General features: G+C 41.4%; 1 protein-coding gene across 4 annotated transcripts in view; it reads right to left on the bottom strand.

Annotated features, from left to right (window-relative positions):
- The window catches only part of plxna1b (plexin A1b), a 213921-nt gene that overhangs the window by 39936 nt on the left and 152882 nt on the right, over positions 1-21103 (bottom strand). For all 4 annotated transcript variants that reach the window (XM_008409387.3, XM_008409389.3, XM_008409388.3 and 1 more), the window contains exons 11-15: positions 12303-12399; positions 10506-10696; positions 3128-3279; positions 705-834; positions 440-576 (exon numbers count right to left, since the gene is read on the bottom strand). In XM_008409387.3, coding sequence (XP_008407609.1) covers positions 440-576; positions 705-834; positions 3128-3279; positions 10506-10696; positions 12303-12399 — 707 coding nt within the window. The remainder of the gene's footprint in view (positions 1-439; positions 577-704; positions 835-3127; positions 3280-10505; positions 10697-12302; positions 12400-21103) is intronic.

Below are 21103 nucleotides of genomic sequence, written 5' to 3'. Positions count from 1 at the left end.
AACACATTACTGATACTAATAAATAGATAAATTACGGTAATCTTGGCATGAACTGCTAATGCTTACAGATGGTTCCCTATTCGGATTATTGAAATTTCAACCAGAAGGTCGCCGGTCAGGGCGAGTAAAGCTGAGACAAGGTGAATTTAGCTTGCATCTCTAACTCCAACCAAAACAATTTGAAAATGCCAAAACCTGTTTCAGCAGTAACCTTAGCTACTTTTGATTTCAAAATCTTGCAACAGTCAAGATATGTGCACATTATTGTTGATTAAAAAAAAGAGAGGCTTAATTGATAGACTACATTCCCTTTAGTAATGCAACAATATTGCATCGACTAAAAGTAAAGCATCTCAAAATGTGTGATGTGAAACAATGATTGGCAACAGTTCAAAAACAAAATCTCAACAAATGCATTTTAAACAATCATTATTTTTACCTTTCAAAGGTGCACTGGTGAAGGCCGATCCTCACAATCACAGCGCTGCCTGCATTAAGATGGCTGCCTTCGATGGTGATCCTCGTTCCTCCAGACAGAGGCCCGGCGGAGGGGTGGACACGGGAAAAATACGGAGACTAATGAAGGGGACGGAGGGTAAACGGGTCAGGAATAACTCTGTGCTTTTAACATGGCTGTCAAATGCAATTACAATATCAGCGTAGAAACTGTTGTCATAGCTGTTTTTTAAATTAGAAACACTTGCCACAAAGGTGAAGGCCTTAGATGAAACAGTTTTGTAGTCGGGGTTGATGCAGGGTTGTTCCCCCACGCAGACCTCCACCTGAGCCTCCTGCACTCTGTAACCCGTCGCATCGAGCAGTCGACACACTATCCTAGAAGAGACGGCAAACACAGTGGCGTTACAGTGGTTTCTTAACGGTTCAGTTTGTGGAGAGTCGGCAGAAGTAAAATGAGTGTTCATAAACTTCAAGACTGATCCATACACAACTCTTGTATGTAGCTGTTAGTGCATTTTGAAAAGAACATTCGCAAGTATAAAAATTAAATAAAAGTGAATAGATGACTTATTGTCACTTTTAAAAAGAACTCTTAGAGGCCTGTCAAGAAATGCAAGTTTATTTATCTTTGCCACAAAAGATAACGCACCGACGCATGCAATTAATCTGAAAATGTTAATGCATAAATATTACATAATTCAGATTAATCACATTATTTATTTTCACCTAAAAGTGTCTTTCCTACTTAGGCAGCAGCGTATTATAGGGCTTCACATACAAGGAGCGAAGGGCGGCAGCGAAAGGTAAAAGTTTTCCATGATGGAAACTAATTTAGTGATGACACCCTGTTTTAGAAAAACTTGTAGCACAAAAAGATGTTGGGGAAGAAAAATACAAGGAGATGCTCAGGCGAACTTCATGATGAACAGAAAAACAGTGTTTTTCCTAATCCGTCAATGTGAGTATAAATTCCATCTGTCCTGCAGCAGCAGCATGTCCTTCATAGAACAACGAATGTTCAGAAACAGAAAACAAAAAACAAAAAAAAATCTCATCTGAAATGGAAGAGTTTTCTCTGCTCCCGTGTACACTAAGCCTGCATTAGCTCATACTGTAGAACCGTAAGCAGAGCACACGGCCTTGGGCGCTGGCTGGCCAAATGAAAATCCACTGGAGAAATTATCGAGCGGCGAGAAGAGTGGTGGTGCAGCCTGAAGGGACACACACACACACGCACACCACATACGCACAAACACACAAACTTCATGTTTCAGCCACTGGAGACACAGTTGACTGTTAATTAGCCAGAGCGAACGAATGAGACAGAGTGAAAGGACGAGAGTGCAGACCAGAGAGAGAGAAAGAGAGAGCTCGGAAAGGAAGGAGAGAGAACATTAAAGAGAGAGAGGCTGATTAATTGAACGTGCTCATATCTTACACATCTCCTCAGCTTCCCCACCCTGGGATAAGTTGTTAACTCTGCTGCTTCCTTCCTTCCCTGCAGGTGGCCATAGCAACCACGGCGCGACGGCGACAATTAATTTCACATTCCGATGCCGCGCGCGTCAATTGTTTTTACTTTCCCTTTTATTTATTCCCAGGTCTCCTGGTATGACAGGGGGCCCCGATTAAAATGCCGGACATCTCTCAGTCAGAAACGCGGCTCCGGCCGCAGCAGGGCCGCGCAGAAGACGGCTGACGACACCGAGTTGGCATTTAAGTACTTAAAAGGCACCTCATTTAGATTATCACGTTGAAATGTAAAATAGTAGAGTAAAACCTATCATATTGTGACACATTACTACTAATAAAGCAATAGCTTTTTTTCCCTCACTACAGGCTTTTCCCAAAGTGAAGTCAAACCCAGCTTTGTCAATGTTTAATGACTGAGACGAATGATGAAGCTCCATTTCCTTCAGTTCAATCAAAGAAACAGGGACCAGGTGAAAGTTACATCTGAAATAAGAAAAAAAAAAAAAGCTCTGTACGGATGAGGTGACCTTTCGCAGTTAAAACAAAGACCTCAGTCATATTAAAACAGACGGTGCCGAAACATAAAGCGAAGAGGCTTTTCTGGCTGTTGCAAATAATGCGCTTCCCAGAATGTACTGCTGCAGTTATTAAATGAGAGTTAAATTAAATCTACGACACCCGCTGTGATTCAGCATTTCCAAGAAAGCAGTAAATATAACTTAATGAGAGGAGGCGTACACATGACAACCGTTTAGCTACGAAGCAATTTCATAGGATGAAAACCACCCACTTCCAATTTCAAAATACTATTAATTTGGTGCATCTTAAAATCAGAAGAGTTGAAAAAAAAAAAAAAAGAATCCAGCGTAGGAGGCAACATGATTCGGTTTATTCGTTGTCATTATTTGCGACGAATGAAAGTTCATTGTTATCTGCCGTCACTCACATCCACATGGTCTGCAGCGCGGCGGCGGTACCATGCACAGCTTGGGGCGCTTTGAAAGGAATTGGTTCTGTTAGAGAGGAGGAAACAGCTTTTAACCTTTACGGGTTTTATGAAACGGTGTCTGAGAGAGAGATTGTTGTGCTTAACGCCCGGTGTCACATCGATATGGGACTAGAACAAGCGGGGGGAAGTGGAGCGTTTTAGACGTAATGTGAACGGATGGGAAGACGTCCGACGGTGTCAACGTACTGCTCAGCGCTGATGAACTGGTCCTCCTGAGGGATGCACTGCACCTTCCCGATGCGGACTCCGCCTATGATGTCTTTGAACTGCAGACCTAGGTTCTCGCCGGTGATGGTCAGCATGGTCCCTCCTTGTCTGGGCCCCGTCTCCGGGAACAGCTGGCGGAAAGACGAAACAAGAAGACGTTTAGTAAATTCATAGAAACTTAATGTCTAACACGTGTGGTTTGTTTTAAATGACTAAATGACTCAAGGCGAAAACAGAACAGCTTCTTGTAAAAGTATGCATGTTTTTTTTATTTTCTAATACATGTTTTTGATTTTGTAAAATAGTTGGACATTTTTATAATGCAGAGCATCACAAAATAATACATAATAGTGGAAAAAACTGATAAAAAAAGCCTTCTACGGTCTTTATAAGAATAATTATTTCCTTTACTCTGACACCCCTAAAAAAAGTCCAAAATCAACCAACTTAATGAAGAGGCTCTGTGTTTATAATAAGCACAGTAAAAATACACTAGAAAAGACATGTGTATGGAATATCAGTCTGAACTGATCCTCCCTATAAAACGTGGTTGTACAATGTATTTAATGAAAGATTGCGGGATGGGCACTTTGTGTTGTTCTTTTTCAAAATCCCGATATAATAATACATCAAGATTTGGTTTGTGAAGTCGCAAAATGTGAAAAAGTTCAAGGGATTTTAACAAGCTTTTCAAATCGCTCTACTAAGCTGCGTGATGAACGTTGATATGGTCACTGTGTTGTGCGAGGAGTGCTACTTCATTAGCCCCATTAAGTACATCTCTGTTCAGCTAAACAATCCCAGTCTGCCAGTTCTCACACTGGACCCATCCCTCTCAGACTCACTCCTATCTCTCTTTCAACCAGCGATGATTGATCTGTACATTTAACACTCACAAAGTCTTTAACTAGGGATCCTCTTTCTTTCCCCTCAAGGTCTGTGAGAGGTGAGCAGAGGTGCTAATAGCTACCAAGCGCCAGCCTGGTCGCTAATCACTTCCTATTCATCCAGCCCTATATGCAGACAATGGCAATCAGTCACTTCTACCATAATTAGGCCTAAAGCTAATTGGATTAGAGCATGGCAGGGCAGAAGGGTCATTTGAAGCAACGCAGAAGGGGGAGAACGGGGGCTGGACGAGGAATGTGGGAGATGCTGCTGGTTGGGTGTCACGATGTTAGTGGGGTAAATATCAGATGTGAAACTTACAAAAAACAAAAAAAAATTTTTTGCATCATATCAAAAAGTACCACCCGTCATGTTGTGAACCCTAGAGGAGCACCACCCCTCAATTTATAAGGGTAGAAATTTTAAACCTACAGCTGGCAGGTGTGTCTATTGAATCGTCCACTACAGGCTGGCAACCTGAAAAGATACCACAAAGAATTAACCTGCCAATATGTGAAATAACTAAAGAACTTTATTTTAATCAGTTGGATAATGTTTTATTTACATTTTTATGATAACTTTGACATACAGTTGAATTTTCTGGAATTTTCACTCGGGCTCGTCATACTCTCAGGATCTTATACTTTCAAACAATAGGAAATTAATTTAATGAATTAAACTTGATGAAAGTAAAACTGGACCATAGCGTGGACTTCTGCAAATGACAACACTTCCTGGAGGTGTTTGAGTCGTTCTGGATGATAATGAGACCGGTCCTTCAAGGCAACGTTTTTCAGTAGCGCTACCTTCCACAAAGATCTTCGGTCTAATGGAACTACGGAAACTGTGGCTGGTTAGTGTAAGACGCAGCTGCTCCAAACGCTGCTGACAGAAGCGCAGTGTCATGAAGGCCAGAGCTGAAATGCCACAGAGATAAAAATAAACTGCTTTCCATCTTGCACCAGCTCAGGCGCTGATGAGCATCTCTTCTCTTCTCCCTCTCGAACCTTTTCAACTTTCCTGTAACTTGCAGCTTTTGCTCTGCTCTAAATGTGCATTTTAAAAGGCTCCGGAGTAGTTTCCCCCAGCCGGAATCTTCAGATATGTTAATCAACTTCTCTTCCTCAATAAGTGGCAGCTTATCAAACGCACATACACGCGAGCTGCTACATCAACAGCTAAACAGCAGAAACAAAAAGGCCTTTTTGATAAAAGCCGCCAGCCTAAACACTCGCTCTATTCTCCGCTTGCCGTCACAACGCTTCACGCCCATTCAGAGCCTCTTTTTTTCTTCTTTGTAGCATCCTTGTCCTGTTGTGTTGAAGGCTTTGTGTCAGGCCCATTGTGTCTGACTAAGCAGCAGAGCACAGATAGCATCTGCTCATTATAGGAGGGGGAGGAGAACGGGAGAAGAAAGCAGGGGGCACGGAGAGATGATATGCACGCTGCGTAAGGCCTCTGAAGTTATCTGCAGCGTGAAAGCCTCTCAGAAAAACAAAAAAGTCACCAACAAACTGACGACGGTACTGACATAAATATAACAGCCTTTACAAGCTGACTAAGTGAATTATTAATAAGATAATCAATGGAGATGTGTGAAGAACATTATGTCAGATGTCAAAATCCATTCGGGGCCAATTACAACATTCTAGCTCAACTCCGAGGGCACAGAAAGAGTCGTAAAAAAGTAAACAGCTGACATCTTGCCGTAATTGTTCCTTTATGGACAGGAATTGCAAGCATTTACACCGCCACTAGCCCGTTTTATGCCAGCTTGTGCAGTAACAATGAGGCTCATTGTTCAGCACTAAAACTCGATCAGCAAATCAAAGCGGTCCAGTCGATAAAAGCCTCTAAAAGGAGCAGAATCTATCTCCGTGTTGACAGAGGTTGCTATAAAGATGGGGAAAATGACAAGAGCGTGGGACTTGTAGAGGAAAAACGTTTGGGGGAAAAAAAAAAAAAGGAAAACTTGAGGTGGTAAAGATGCACAGAGGAGAACAATTAGATGAGAAGGCTGAAAATCTCAGAGCTCAATAGCCCACTGTAGAGAAATCACTGGTTTTTTCATGTGCACATAAATGACATTTGCACTTCTCCACATAAAAAAGCTGACCATTTATGTAATCCACTTTCTTATTTTCAAAAGGTGACAGAATGCAAAAAACAAAAAAAAAACTGTGCCACATGGAGAAGCACTAAAAAATGCACTATTACCGCCCCCAAGCTGGCACGGCCGGCTCCGTTTTAATTGGTTTCTGAGGGCTCACTGTGATGCTCTTTCTGTCCCAAAGGAGGGAGCAAGCAGGAGATGATGGATGATGGTGGGCCAGGTAGCATCCAGGACCAGTAAGGGGACATTTCCGCTCAATACTGGGACACGGAGGCACAGTGTGCGACTTTGAACATGGTCTTGAGGACATTTATACAGGTCACACCGGCTGGAGATTGTTTTTTTGCTCCAAATGTCGACTTGTGAGTTAGAGGGGGTGTTGTTACGTAGAGGGCCGTGCAAAATAAGTCGACATTTATGCATTTTATCACTTGACAGACACAAACCTCTATTTTATTATAAATTTAACAAGAATATATTTCTTATATTTTTGGTAGATTCAGACTTTTTTGTAGATGGACTGAACAAAAAGCCCGGGGCATCGTTTCATAACCAACCCTTTCTTCACACCTCTGCCCTGTCTGCTGTGTTATTTTGCCAACATGCTTACTTAATCATAAAGTGCTTTTTGTTGGTTAATAAAAGAAAAATCCACTGACGTACACTTATTGTCTAAAAGTGACAATATGTAAAAAAAAAAACAAAAAAAAACTGTACACCTATATGTAAACGCACACACTAGTCTGAGTTCGGTGGAAAGAGTAAAGCCAGAGAAACACTGCAAAAATTAAATCAGGACTTCAGCAGCTTACGGTCCTAATTTTTGCCAATTCTAAAATCAGTTCAATGCCCAACATTAACTGCCGCTTCAGGTGCCGGAGCCGTTATGGAAACGGTGCCCAGCTGACCACAATCAAGCCACATCAAATGGGAAGTTGCACAACAAACAGGGGCACTACTTGCTGTTTTCAAGTCTCCGGCCAACTGTGTCGGCACTTGTTCTACGTTCTGTGGCGTTTCCTTCCTGGATCAAGCGCCGAGCATGCCTCCAATCCAAGTGAAATTAGAGGCCACAGAGCAGCTTGCATAGTGCAACACGACACAAAGCTGCCAGAAATAAAGAGAAGGCTTAAAAAAAAAAAAAAGGGAGGAGGGAGAGAACGGACTTGGCCGAGTGACTGGTAGGAAGCAAAATTGTATTGAATTTTTGTGGCCGATGTGATGCTCTTTGGCTGAAAGAATAAAAGGCCGAATGAAAAGAGAGAGAGAGAGAGATTGTCATCTGCGGATGTTCTTTTGGCATTAAATGTCAGACTGTAAATGTCATAGGTGGAGAGGACGGTGGCGGAGTGAGGCGATAATGCCTCTTCCCGGTGTCTCCCCCAGCTCGGCTCGTCTTTGTCTCTCCTCCTGCCCTCTGAAACCAGCAGCATCTCTCTCTCTCTCCTGCTGAGTCTGGAGCTCGTCGGTGCCAGCTTTTTGACTGCCACCAACATCTTGCCCAGAGGGTAAAATTTAGCCCTACATATGCATTCAGGAGCACATGCTTGCTTGCCTGCCTGCCACCACCCCCTCACCTCTCTCCTACACACACACACAGCCCCTTGTCTCTGTATGCTTGTTTCTAAGAGATAACTGAAGCGAGGATGAAGGGAGAAGAAGCATTAGTTCAGGGATTTATCTATGTGCCACTGCTCCAATTATCCAATATCTCCATTAAGGATTCGAGGCAACGCAGCCTGTCGCACAAGAAAAGTACTAAGGGGTATAACAGTACAAGTCTCCGTTAGTGAAAGGAGAAAGCATCTAAAATTATGTATATTACCTATGCATTTCTCACTTCTTTCAGCTGTTAAACATAACATCTATTTCAGCTAAGGTGTTGATTTTAAATATGTTTTGATTAAAAGAAGAACATAATGGGTAAATAAAACAGGAAAAAGTGACAGTAGCTAAAAGGGCTGAATGTCAAGACATGTCTCACAGACCAGTGAGTTAGTTTCACACTGGGCTGTGTGTGTGTGTCCATACCAGTGGTGAGCACTGTGGGCATCGTGACCCCGGTCACAGTCAGACGAGGACCACCGCCATGGTTGCTGATGGCAACAGATGGTTACACCGTAGTGTTTAGACGCCTCAGTTTCCCCAGCCTATCATTGCGCACGTGTGCAAAAGAGCATACGAACATGCAGGCTACCCGCAGTGGGAAACAATAAGCAGAAACACACATCGTAGGTTTTCTCCCGTCTTCCTCTTCAGCATCACCACCTTTTCTGCATCTTTGTGTGTCTTCATCTATAATCTGGTCAGTGCGCTCGGCCCTATAGTGTGTGTCAACTACCTCGACTACCTCCTCCCTCCATGCTCGCCCGTCTGTGCTGGGCTGAACCACATATCGTGTAGTATAAATAAAGTATAAAACTTAAATTATTCATTGTTTTTTTTCTTTTTAAAGCAAATTATTGCTTTCAAATACAATTTTCTGAAAAAAAAGAAAGTATGTGAAAAAAAAAACAATCAAAGCTCAAGAAAAAGTGGACCCTAAAACATGAGAATGACTCACACTAGTAAATCTATCAAGGACTGACTGACAACTAAGAAACTGAAAAATCTGGGCAGAGTTGAAGCTTACACTTTTATACTTTTGGTCAAATCAAATATTTGGGTGACTTGATCAACATCTGAAAGTGAGGAGTGGAGGGCAAGTTTCTTCACACTGATGCCTGCCCAAAGAGGACGAAGCAGGTGGCAGGGTACGCCAACATTTCCTTCACACATTTATTTTTTGTTGTTTTTTAAGTGCAATTAAATCATTGGTTTCCAGAGGTAAATAAAAACGAAGATAAAGCATATTATCGGAACAATTCTCGATAAAAACTGAATAGCTTGACAGTTTGTCATAGATGCACAGTGTGGAAATGCACCTGTGACTGTAAATAGAAAACAGGTTATTTTCTTGTCAAAAATGACCCAGCAAGAATATAACAATAGAAAAATGGCCGCCTTATGGGCAGCAGAAGAAAGAGGACAGAGTGACCTCCTTCCCCACAGGTTCTTGTTGCAGGAAATGTGGGTCAGCTTTGTGAAATAGGTGAAGAGAACACATTTTGCCCCAGGATTATTAGAACAACATCGAAAACTTGGCTCCAAGGGATTCGACAACCCAAACCTGAGGGGCGACAACATTACAGTTCATGCAACCGGAAAACAAATGGATCCAAGCAAGTACCTATTCTGACCAATAATGTCACCATGAGTGTTGAATGTCAGCATAAACTTTTTTCTTTTTTTGGTGTTTCAATTTCTCAGTTAAATGAAAGACAAACTTCCATCTACTACACATGGAAAGCATCAGCATGAAGTGACTTTTTAAGGTGAAACAAAATATAAGAAACAGCAGGTAGTAATACAAGGGCTAATAAATAATGTGTAGAAATGTGGGATGTTCATCTGCTTCCATCCGTTTACAGAGCCTGGTAACTAGGGCTGCACAACATATTGCAATATCGGTGTGACCAATATTCAGGACTGTTCAGAGTGAAATAACTGTTGAAGTGAAATAACATTAGCATTTAAAATGCAAGTTCATAATAATTTGAACATATATAGATATATGTTCAATTTAAAATGCAAGTTCATAATAATTTGAACATATATAGATATGTTCAAATTGTTATGAACTTGCATTTTAAATGCTAATGTACTATTCAACCAGTTGGACAGTCTCTGGTGGCAGCAGATGGCAACGTTTCTCTGAACTTCCTCTTCGTCACTGGATAAATCAGCATAAAATTCCTCATCCTTATGATGCCACATTAAAGCAGGAGACACTGCTGTCACTGCGTCTGGTCTTGGGTTGACATTGTTTTATGCACTGATAATCAAGTTTCCTGCTCCAAGTGCAACGTCATCACTCGTCAATGACTTTTGGCTGATTTCTGTCCCATCGTGAGCCACAAGTCAAAACAGAATCAAAAAGGACAAGTTGCGAAAGGATTATTCATTCCCTTCAACTTCAAGTTTATATAATTAGGAGCTTAGACAGAACTATTAATGCCTGCTGTGATGTTGCGCCGTCAGGTGACAGTGAAAATCTTTTCCATTTGATTTTTTTTTTTTTTTTTTGCAATTATGAAGCTCGCTGAGAAGGAAAAAAATAATTTACAGTGGTTGCAAGACAGTAATGCTGTTGATGAAAGGACAACAAGTACCTGCCTTTTGTTGTTTTTTGTTTTATAAAGTATGTGACTGCATGTTAAGCATAAATACCATGTTACTGTAACATCACAGATATAATTTATCTTTCATACACACCTTTCCAACATCTTTGTATGCGTTACTGAAATTGGGGCTTACCTTTGTGATCTTTGGGTGCGTGCAGCGGCTGTTTCCAGTGGTAGCGTGCATCCAGGTGGTCTCGGGGGGAGTGCACTCCTGTCTGAGGGAGCACTTCTTATCTCCTACGCACCAGCCGCACTCGAACCGGGGGTTTGCCTTCAAACACTTGCCGCAGCTGCCTCGTAGCGCAAAGCACTTATACAGGTGAGCTGCAGATGAGAAGAACGGGAAAAATGTCGCGATTGAAGTGTTTTCCGCTACTACAAGGGCAAGAGAAGACGTCGCCGTCAACAGTTTCTTCAAATTTTTATGAGCCGAGCCAACAAAGATAAACAACACAGGGGTTCTGCTTCGAAACAAACTACTTTCACCACTCCAATGTCTCCATGAAAATGTATTTGATAAGACGAAGCTAAAACTCCTTCACTTAAAGTTCACCTCTCTCTCTCATCCCAATTTTAACTCCAAATCCCCCTGGTAATGCAGCAGCTTTTTAAAAAACGTGTTCCAATTACTGGCAGCTAAACGATTTCCCTGTAATTACACGAACCTAACCATATTTATGATGGAGAAGGATCGCTAACACTCCACCAGATGTTAACCCTGATGGCAGGGGAACATCTTTGTCCTGCAGATGCCCTCTGGATGCACTCAGGAGATTCATACTAGTGATAACACACAATGCAGAGCCACTGATGCCTGATGCTGATACTGTCTGAATTCGTTTGCGCAGACACGCGGTATACGTTACAGACACACTCGTGTGACATCAGACGCAGCTCAGCAGCTTGAGAAACACGTGAAACGCGAGACAACAACAGCTTGGCTGGTACATTTAGACAACGGGGATTGATCAATACACAAAGTGACTTATATTACTACCAAATGGCAGCGATCACTATTTTACCAGCATTAAAGATAAAACAGCTTGAGGTATTGAACATGTCAAGCCAGAATCCCTCAGCGTCTCGCTTGTGTCTGCAACCCTCAAAGAGCAACAACCAGAACCAGACGATGACGCTCCCTCTGAATGTGCGTACAGCCACAGGCCGTATCGAACACAGGTGATGAGGTTATTTTAGCTCACAGCGGGGGAGTGCAGAGGGGTAATGTTATAGTCCCCCTGCTGTGCTGCATAAGCCACAATAATTATAAAGACAGCACTATAAAGAGTGTTTTACCAGTAATTATATCCAACAACAGATATGATCTCATTGTCTTGTCCCACAGTGTTGCATAGAGCATGTATGAGTTTAATCACTACCCGCATGGCTCTTTGTTTGGAGAGCAATATGGGGTTATAAACCAGAACATTACATATATATGCAGATTAGAGTTTACAGTAAACGTTGTATGCCTAATTATATAGCAACCTCTTTAACATCTCACCCTTCTTTTCCCTCACTGCCTGGCACTAAATCAGACAAACCTCTTCCCGTGTTAGGTCACTTAGGATTACCACAATTATTTCTGTTTGCTAAATTCCAGAATACCTAGAGAGAGCTTTAGTTGTTTTTCTTAATGAAATGTGTAAATTTGGTTAAAAATGCATAATTTTGTTCATGCTTATATGCTGAGAATATCATCCCAGCCTATCCTTAGAGCAGACGGATAAGAAAAAAAAAAAGGATTTTAATTTGATTTTACATAAAAGTGTTAAGAAAAAAATTAAAGCAGCAATATGCCCATGTGTCGAGACCAGCTTAAGCGCGGCACTAATGAGCAGAAAACATGAAACATACAGATGGTACTATTAGGAACAGCAAAACTCAATGCTAAATGCAGCATTAAGTGAATGACATACAACTAACTCACCTTTAATGTTGTAGGGGTTGTCGATGACAAAGTTCCCATTCCAAACTACAGACAGATCCACTGGCAAGTCGCTGATTTCGTCCCCTTCGTAAGTGTACTGAAACAGAAAACGACATTAACCACAAGATTAGTACCTAGTTGTTCGTCTAAACTTTTTCTTACAACAGTAAAACTTGCATTAGTTCAATAAAAAGAAGGAGAATGTAGGAGAAAAATACGAATGAAGAAACCAAGTTCAGCGACTAGCTGCTAGTAATGCGATATGCTACAGCGCTCACACAGTCAAAGGGGCCATAAAAATGAAGTATGAGAGACGGGCTATATTGTGATTTTCACACATGGCACATCCACGGCTCCCTGGCAGAGCGCAGAGTTGATTAAGAAATTGGGATCCCCATCACTGCATGACTCATTCCATCCCAGTGATGAATGAAAAGCCTAATATATCTCCAACAATAATATTCTCATCTAATTTCATTTTTGCATCCTGAACTAATAAGAAATGAAACGTAATTGACTCCTCGTCAGCATAATCAGTTTTATGGATTTGCTTTAAATGAGACAACAAGTCTCAGAAGCGGTAATCTGATGGCGGCGTGTGAACTGAAGGGACGACATGGAAAAGAGCTCCCCTGAGACCCCCTCCTAACAAATAAGTAACGACAATTATCACCACCAAATAAAATGCAGCTTCAGAGGGTACACCTCCTCCCCTGTGATTCACACAGACGTAAACTGTCTTCTCAAAAGACGCCCAGGAGCGCTGCTGAAAGCACAAGCTGAGTCATCACTTTCTCTCCTCTCACAGTGCCAAGCACGTTTAAGCCAACAGTCTCCTGAAGAAAGATGTAGCCTGAGCTTTTTCTAAAAATGTACACTTGCTTTTATGTTGATCAGAGTTTCCAGAGACTTCTAATAAGTAATTTATGACTTTGTTTCCACTGGGATACATATAATTATATACAATACGACACAGAGGTCCATATCTTTAAGCCATTGACCACTAGATTTGGAGGAGCATGTATATATCCATCTTGTCACCAGAAGCAGTAAGGAGAATAAACCGAAGATAACATCCCAAAGATTACTGTTGTCAAACTGACCTGTTAGGGTCGTCAAGTTTCCACATTTGGAGTAAAACCAAAGGAAGATTCTTCTGTCCGACCATCAGAGGTGAAGTTTGAATAACTCTACTGGCACTTTAACGGGAACTGTGTGCTTTCTTCTGATGAATACAAGAGCAAGGCTTTTTTGCCATAAACACTTCAAATCAGGTTGGGATTAAACGAAGAATGAAATGTACAGAAAACCACCTCAAGCCCACTGTTAAGGTCAGTGGAGAGTCAATAATGCAATGGACCGTTTTTATCATTATGCCATTCATTTGAGTGAAGTTTTTGAAAAACCAGGAGACTCCATTTAAAAAAAAAAATCTGGTGAACCCAACTAGCCTGATAGTTACGCAAAATGTGTGGTAAGTCGAAAGAGGAATGGCTCTCTAAACACACAACCTTCCTCAATGGACACTGTCCACATTAACCTGGACATTTTCAAACAAATTAGGAACGTCTGCACCATTTCTACTTCTTATCCACAGGGTGTGCTTAGTGACAAAAAAAACCAAGATTTTCAATGAGAACAATAGTTCTCAATGAGAAATATCAAATTTTACTGTGTATTTGTGTGAAACGGTCATTAGGACTTAACTAGAGCAATGACATATACCTTCACTTTGAACAACCTCAGATGTAACAGGAACAATTGAAGATTTGCTTCAAATAATATCTGACCCACATTTGTTTTAGTGATCCTTAAGATGTTCTTCTTTTGAAATTTTAGCTAGTTAATATCAACATGAGTATATGTTGGTTGTAAAATTGGTAGTACAGCTTTTATAATCAAAATCTAACAGACCATGTGGATTTTGATTAAAATATCCAGTAGAGTAGCTGAGCATCAGTCCCTCCTAAATGCTACAGAAACATTTGACACTAACGGAGGAAACAACAGACCAATAGAACCAAAAAGTTTGGACAAGCCCTTATATCTCTGTTCGCTCAAACATTGTGAAATATTATGGGAGAAGCTCTAAAGCTGACTAAACATACTCAGTATAAATGTTCAATTTTTCTAAAACTTGTCAGTGCAGGATAATGCTACTGCAAAACAAAAAAAACAAAAAAACAAAACAAAACAGGAAGTTATTGCAGCCACTGCACATAATACCGATGATATGTACCATATTCCCTGATGTAGGGATGGTGGCCTGCAGGAATATAGATACGACCTAATACCGTTGTCACTCAGAAGGTGCCCAATAGCTTCCCCCTCCTCTGCTATGGTCACCATCTTCAGTAGCTTCAGGGGGCAGAGATAGCAGGCCTCTTCTCTTGTGGTGAAGTGGTGATAAAATCTAATGTGAAAGCCCCCGTCCTGAGGCTACAGGGTCCTCGTAGATTGAATCAAGCTACAACTTGCTACCACTATGCGATATCTCCCACTTCAGAGCGATACTGTGAGATTTATCTGAGCGTCCGTAATAATAGTGATTTTAAATGTGTTTTAGCAAGGGAGGAGGTGAAGAAATGTGCATAGACAAGATAAGGAAATGAAAGGACATAGCAATGTCGCAATTTCTGAATAGCTGATTAATTCTTTCTTTGCCTCTGTGATTGGATGATTTGCATTTAGTGTGCCCTGAAGGTGGAAATGAATAAAGAAACATGTCTGCATGCCGCTCAGATTAAAAGTGTAGTTTCTAATTTTAAAAAGGAAGTCCTGTCAAAGTGGGATATCAAGCCCCTTTTAGCTCTGATTTAGGCAATCAGTGGCAGACTACAAACCTGGGATGTTAACTAAAACATGGTTACTGATATTTACCAAATCATCGAAGTGAATTAAACCCAACATGAAGTAAATAACGATAAGTGTACAAGAACATGCTTGCAATGTGTGACTGAAAGTCCAGAGGTGAGGTGAAATTCAAGAAAAGCTGTGGAGAACAAGCCTGATCCAGCAATATGGGAAAAAGAGCAGAGAGCAGATTATTCAGCATCAGGGGTGAAGGAGAAATAGCGAGGCCAAGATGGGTAGAGGGAGGTGATTGTGTGTTATTCCGTGGACACCATTCATTTACACACGGAATAAGAGGCCATGGCTGGGCTATAAGCGCTTGAACTGGTGGGGGCTAAAGTGAAATTGGCATTTTCAATTTGTTCTCTGACACGTCTGCCTTGGTCTATTCACACATTCCTCTGCGCCTCCTTCTCTCCCCTATCCTCCTCCTGACTTCCCGCCTCTTCCCCTCGTCTTCCTTTGCCTCTCATTATTCCTTCCCCACACCTCTGCATGATCCTCTCCCGCTATCAATCTTGGCCAGACTTTCTCTCGTCTATCTCCATGCCCCCAAAACACCTGCAGTCAAACAAGGAAATATGAAGCAGATTCTTTTATCGCATACACCAAACATCTCAGACGCAGTGCTATAAATACGCGTCCTGCACGTGGGGCAGTTTCTGGAGAAGGCTGTTGGAAAATTCATCAAAACTCGTGTACAAGAACCATAAATGAAATATAGAAAGACATGCAAACACAGGAAGAGGAACCCGCCACATCAACACCGCATTTTGAACGTTGGCTATTATTTTTGTCCGGTCCAAACATACGGATTTCTTCAGCGTTCCCTCCCCCATCCATCCCTCCCAGTCCTCATCACCCAGAGACCACCCAGAGTGCCTGAGAACAAGACATTTTCTGCAAGGGGTGAAGAGAGCAAAATAATATGTCTGAGTGTGTGAGAGTGTCCAAGACAAAGGGACAGAAGAGAAAGTGGGGTAAGAAAGATTCTCAGGGAAGCATCACTGCTGAAGGCTTGGATGACGAAACGCAACAGACTAGTCAGAGTCAGAACTTTGCAGAACCAGCAGGTTTGCAAATCATTTTTCATGTTTTTACTTGATGCTTTATTTCAAGGTAAAGCATCAAGTCATGTCACTTATTCTAGATCAGATTAAGGCCTTAACTTAATGTTAATGCAATGTTAAAAATGTGTAAAAGAAAGAGAGATTGAGGGGCAACACATTCATAAGTCTCTATAAAATGCTGAACATACAGACTGTATGTGGCACATGCTAAAGCTGATAAAGGTGTTTGAGTTTTATTAACTTTTACAACAACCACCACCAGGTGTGTATCTCACAGTCACACATTTGTCTTTCAAGAAGTAAGAGTCTAGTTGGAAACTAAAGTGGCTACTAAAAGCAGAATTTTAAAAATCTAATTAATCTTCATTAAAACAGACTCAAAGAGACGAGGAAAAGTTTGTAATTAGGACAAGACGAGCTGAGGTGTTTAACTCGGGGGGAGGGGAGAAGGATGATGAATAATATCTTTGATTAATGTTGAAGTGAAGGATACATGTCAGCACATTTTCAGTGAACCCATCAGACACAACAATGTGTTAGAAACAGCAAACAGCAGGGCTGAGGGAATGGTTTCCCTCCGGTAATCCAATGTCAAATGTGTTCTATGGCTCCATGCTGAATCCATTTCTATATTTCAAAGTCATTACCGTATTTTCCGCAATAAGAGGCGCACCTAAAAACCTTCAATTTCCTCAAAAGCCGACAGTGCGCCTTATAATCTGGTGCGCCTTATATATGGACCAATATTGAGTCACAACACGTCTAGCAACTACAGTAAGCAGCCGCCGACTTCATTTTCCCCGTAGAAGAAGAATCGCGCGGTGCATGCTGGGATAGTTGTCAGAACGCTGGTTTGTTAATAAAGTTTGACTGACCTATCTACCTATCAACCTGATAATCAGGTCGTCTGCAGGTCGTTTAGCACCACGTTCTCCACGAACATGCTGTGTGCGAACGGAGAAGAGTGACCATCGTCCGGCCACGCCCCGGTCCAGTCGCAGAAGGTTCTCCTTGCCGACCCGAGTCGGACTGTTTTGTTGACATTCTTTATGTCAACAAAGTGGCTTTAGAAATTCATCTGGGGTGCTTCGACTAGGGTTACCAAGGGACCAGCCCCTATACATTTAAAGCATGGAGGGGCGAGGGAAGAGACAGACTGTGGCGGCAGCATGTCAGTTTGTCTGTGTTACCCAGAAAGCAGTTGGGCACAATATCGCAACACCAACACCGTGAGTGAAACAATGACTGGGGCAGACTACTATATAAAGTACTGAGGGACTACTTCTTTATTATTACACATCCACATTTGTAGAGTACGGAACAAATCGCGTCCCATATAGGTTCTATACGGGACGGGTGGTAACCCTAACTGTAGCGTCTATTCTATGCGCCTTATATATGAAAAGTTTTAAAATAGGCCATTCATTGAAGGTGCGCCTTATAATCCGGTGCGCCTTATAGTGTGGAAAATACGGTAACTGTGTCTTTGTGCTGCTGTGCCATATCCCCTCAGGACAGATGACCTGTTACAGTAAAGGACAGCAGGTCAAGGCACCGTTCACTGTCACTGCCGCTTTTCTGCTGAGCAGCGAATGAGAACATGCCCTGCTTCCCCCCAAATCAGACAGCCAACTCCACTGGATAACCTAATAGATGACGGATGTAGGTGTTCCCCTTAACCCTGCTTTACAGCCAGACAAGTAGTCTCTTTGAAAATCTGCACCACACACACACACACACACCCCTATGTTGAAGGCATTCACTGACAGCTGAGAACATCACTGCTTAGCCTTTACTCTCCGTTTAGATCGGTGGTATAAGGTGTCTGTGTTCGTACATCCATCAACAAAAAGGTGGGGATTCGTGCCAGAGTATGGAGAAATGAGGGTTTCTGGGGTCCTCATTCAAAAAAGCATAAATAATTAGTAAGGGAGAAGGTGTGGCTGGGCATGTACGTGCATATAATGGGTAACAGGGTGGGGGATTGTTAGGTTATGATCTGAAGCTCATCTTCTGTCATTGAACCGAAAGCTTATTAAAGTTTTATAGTAAATCAGCACAGTGGCACAACGCATGGGACAGCAGAGAAAACACACACACGCACGCACAAAAAAAAACACACACACACACACACACACACACACACACGCACACGCACACACACACACACACACACACTGTTTGCAAGATTTACCCAACACAAACGAACCACATAATCTAAAAAATAAAGCATTATTCTTTATGTCAACCTATCATTGTTTAAAAACATAATGAAAGAGATAAATTTGTTTAAATAAATATAATGAACAAAATGTAATTACATAATTTCTAGCTTCATTTATTAGATGAACATGATTCTAAAAAGCTAAATCTACAGTTTGGACAGACACAAAGAGAAAACTCTGCCGTTTCAGACGTCTCCATTCCCACTATTACGGTAAATAAGTGTGTTTGCAAGTATTTTTTTCCAATGAAATGTAACAACTGCGTGACGCAGCGGTTCCCAAAGTTGACGTTGGGACCCCGACAAGGGGCGCAAATCAATAATCATGGGATAAATACAATACCTAACAATAAAAACAAAAAAATGGTTGTTGATGTTGTTTGTAGAGTTATTAAGTACAAACATATGGTTGTGTACTCCTCAATGTTTAATATCAAACAACAATGAGACCATGTTGTTGGTGAATCAAGCCTCCACCAACATTGAAACAGGGTTTTTTTTGGAGATAAATTTATTGATACTTGCCAATTAACAGAAAATGTTTTCTTCACAATGTTTGTAGAATTGCAATTACCCGCCTTTTAATCTAACAGAGATGTGCTGTAGACAAAGTGAATGTTTGAATGTAGCTAGAGAGATCAGTGGGATAATCAGTGACCCTGGAGAAATAAGTGTTAAACATGTGAGTTTATCTAATGTGTTACTGTCAGTATATTCCTGAGAGAGACGGAAAGAGAGACAGAACAGACAGAGAAAGAATATGAGCACCAGTGGAAACTATAGTTGAAGGAAACTAAAAGTATAACAACTGCTACTTTCTGAGGGTCACAGTCAGATAATTAGTCATTCTGAAGCCGGACACCTAAAAATATCAAACTTGCCCCGGGCAAGTCTATACCGATGACAAGACAGGCTTTTTTCCATCTCTTGACAGCTTTCAAAAGGTGATGACAGGAAAGTCAGACCTGACCGAACACATCCTTCAATCAACTGCAGATCCTTCCAGCTATAAGATATGTCACAAAAGGACAGGCGATGAAACAAACAGAGGACACCGACTCAAAGATGGTCCATCTGAAACAGTCTTTACCCGACCAGATTAGGTCCGTCAAGATTTACGCATCGCCATACTCATTTATACACACATATATACACACACAGTAAACTTCCAGGCAGATATGGCCTCCTAATCAAGGATCAAGTGGTAATCCTTCTCACAGCTTGGGGAGTGTGAATGTGTGTACACTATGTGTGAGGTCAGGCAACTTGGAATCACTCCCTGCTCATAATAGGAGACTGTTAGCCAGTGCTAATCGCTAATGCTAACAGGATTGGAGCATGGCCGGACCCAGTTAGCCAGCTTATCTCTCGCACAGAGGCCCACACACACACGCACACACCCACACACACACGCGCACACACACACACCCACGCACACACACACACACACACACAGGCTTGGAGTAATACTTCCTACACTAATAGAAAGAAACACAGAAAGACGGGAGCAGGAGAAAAAAATTGCTGGCTTGAGAGAAAAATAATGCTGTCATAGTCAATGTTTCTTATTTTTCAGCCAACACATTAAGCTAGTGTAAGCTACAAGACTTCTTACAGAGGGAAAAAAATCTGATATGTGGTACTTTGCAGAAATGTCCATATTTTCAGTGTCACCCTTTTGCTTCTCTGTCAACTTTGTGCCATTTATCTGGCAGCTTTTCTCCCCTCAACTGGCCAGCAGGCTTAAATAAGCACATGTACAAAAAAAAACTGTTTTGTGGCATTCCTTCATCAATAGAACAGCACTTTAATAAAGTAGTTGTTACATATCAAGAGAAAAACTGTTACAGATAACTCATAGTTGGTAAAAAGTTTTTGCACATTTTCATGTTAAAATTTCAGACTTTTCCAGGCTTAAAATTTCAGGGTTCTCAATACATTTATTTGCTCATTTAAAATAAAAACCCAAATAGTAAATGTACTAGAAATGTCTACAAAGATATAAAAAGATGGATGGACAAACATGAATAACTGGAATTTGGAATAAAGTTTTGAAATAGAAATATTTCTTCAAGCTTTTTCTTTAGTCCTACTTCTCAAAAATACCATCAACTTTTCATAGCTTAAATACTAGACTTTTCATGTACTCTACAGAAACCCTGCTATCGAAGTGTCTCATTGACAGTGGCATTTGAGAAAAAGAGTTGATGCCATCTCCTGGCAGAAAACTCTTCATATGGAGTGCGTCTTCCCCACCCAAATGCAGCCACATCTGTTCAAAATGACTAAATAAATCGGGTAGCTCTGTTAGACCCTGAAGGTAAATTTTATTCTTGCTAATCTCCTGATAATCATGAAGAAATTGAACTGGTAAAATCCGGAGCGCGTGTAGAGTAAAGGTTACAAATTGAATGGATGTGGGGGAGAGGTAGAAATGAAAAATAGATAATTAAAGTGGGGTTGAGGACGGGTGGAGCAGTTGGCATATGATGATAGCTGTGCAGCAATTAATTCTTATTTATCCAAGACAGGAGCGTGGGCGTTCTGATCGTCACCTGGAGGAGAGGCAGAACGCTGAAGATAGGACGGACAAAGAAAGGAAGTCAGATGCTTAAAACAAATGAGAGAAAGCTTTTTTATTATGGTTTCACATA

The sequence above is a fragment of the Poecilia reticulata genome, chromosome 5 (genome assembly GCF_904066995.2).
Source record: "Poecilia reticulata chromosome 5, P_reticulata-male-v2, whole genome shotgun sequence".
Taxonomy (NCBI): domain Eukaryota; kingdom Metazoa; phylum Chordata; class Actinopteri; order Cyprinodontiformes; family Poeciliidae; genus Poecilia; species Poecilia reticulata.
This window is presented reverse-complemented; position numbering and strand designations above follow the sequence as displayed.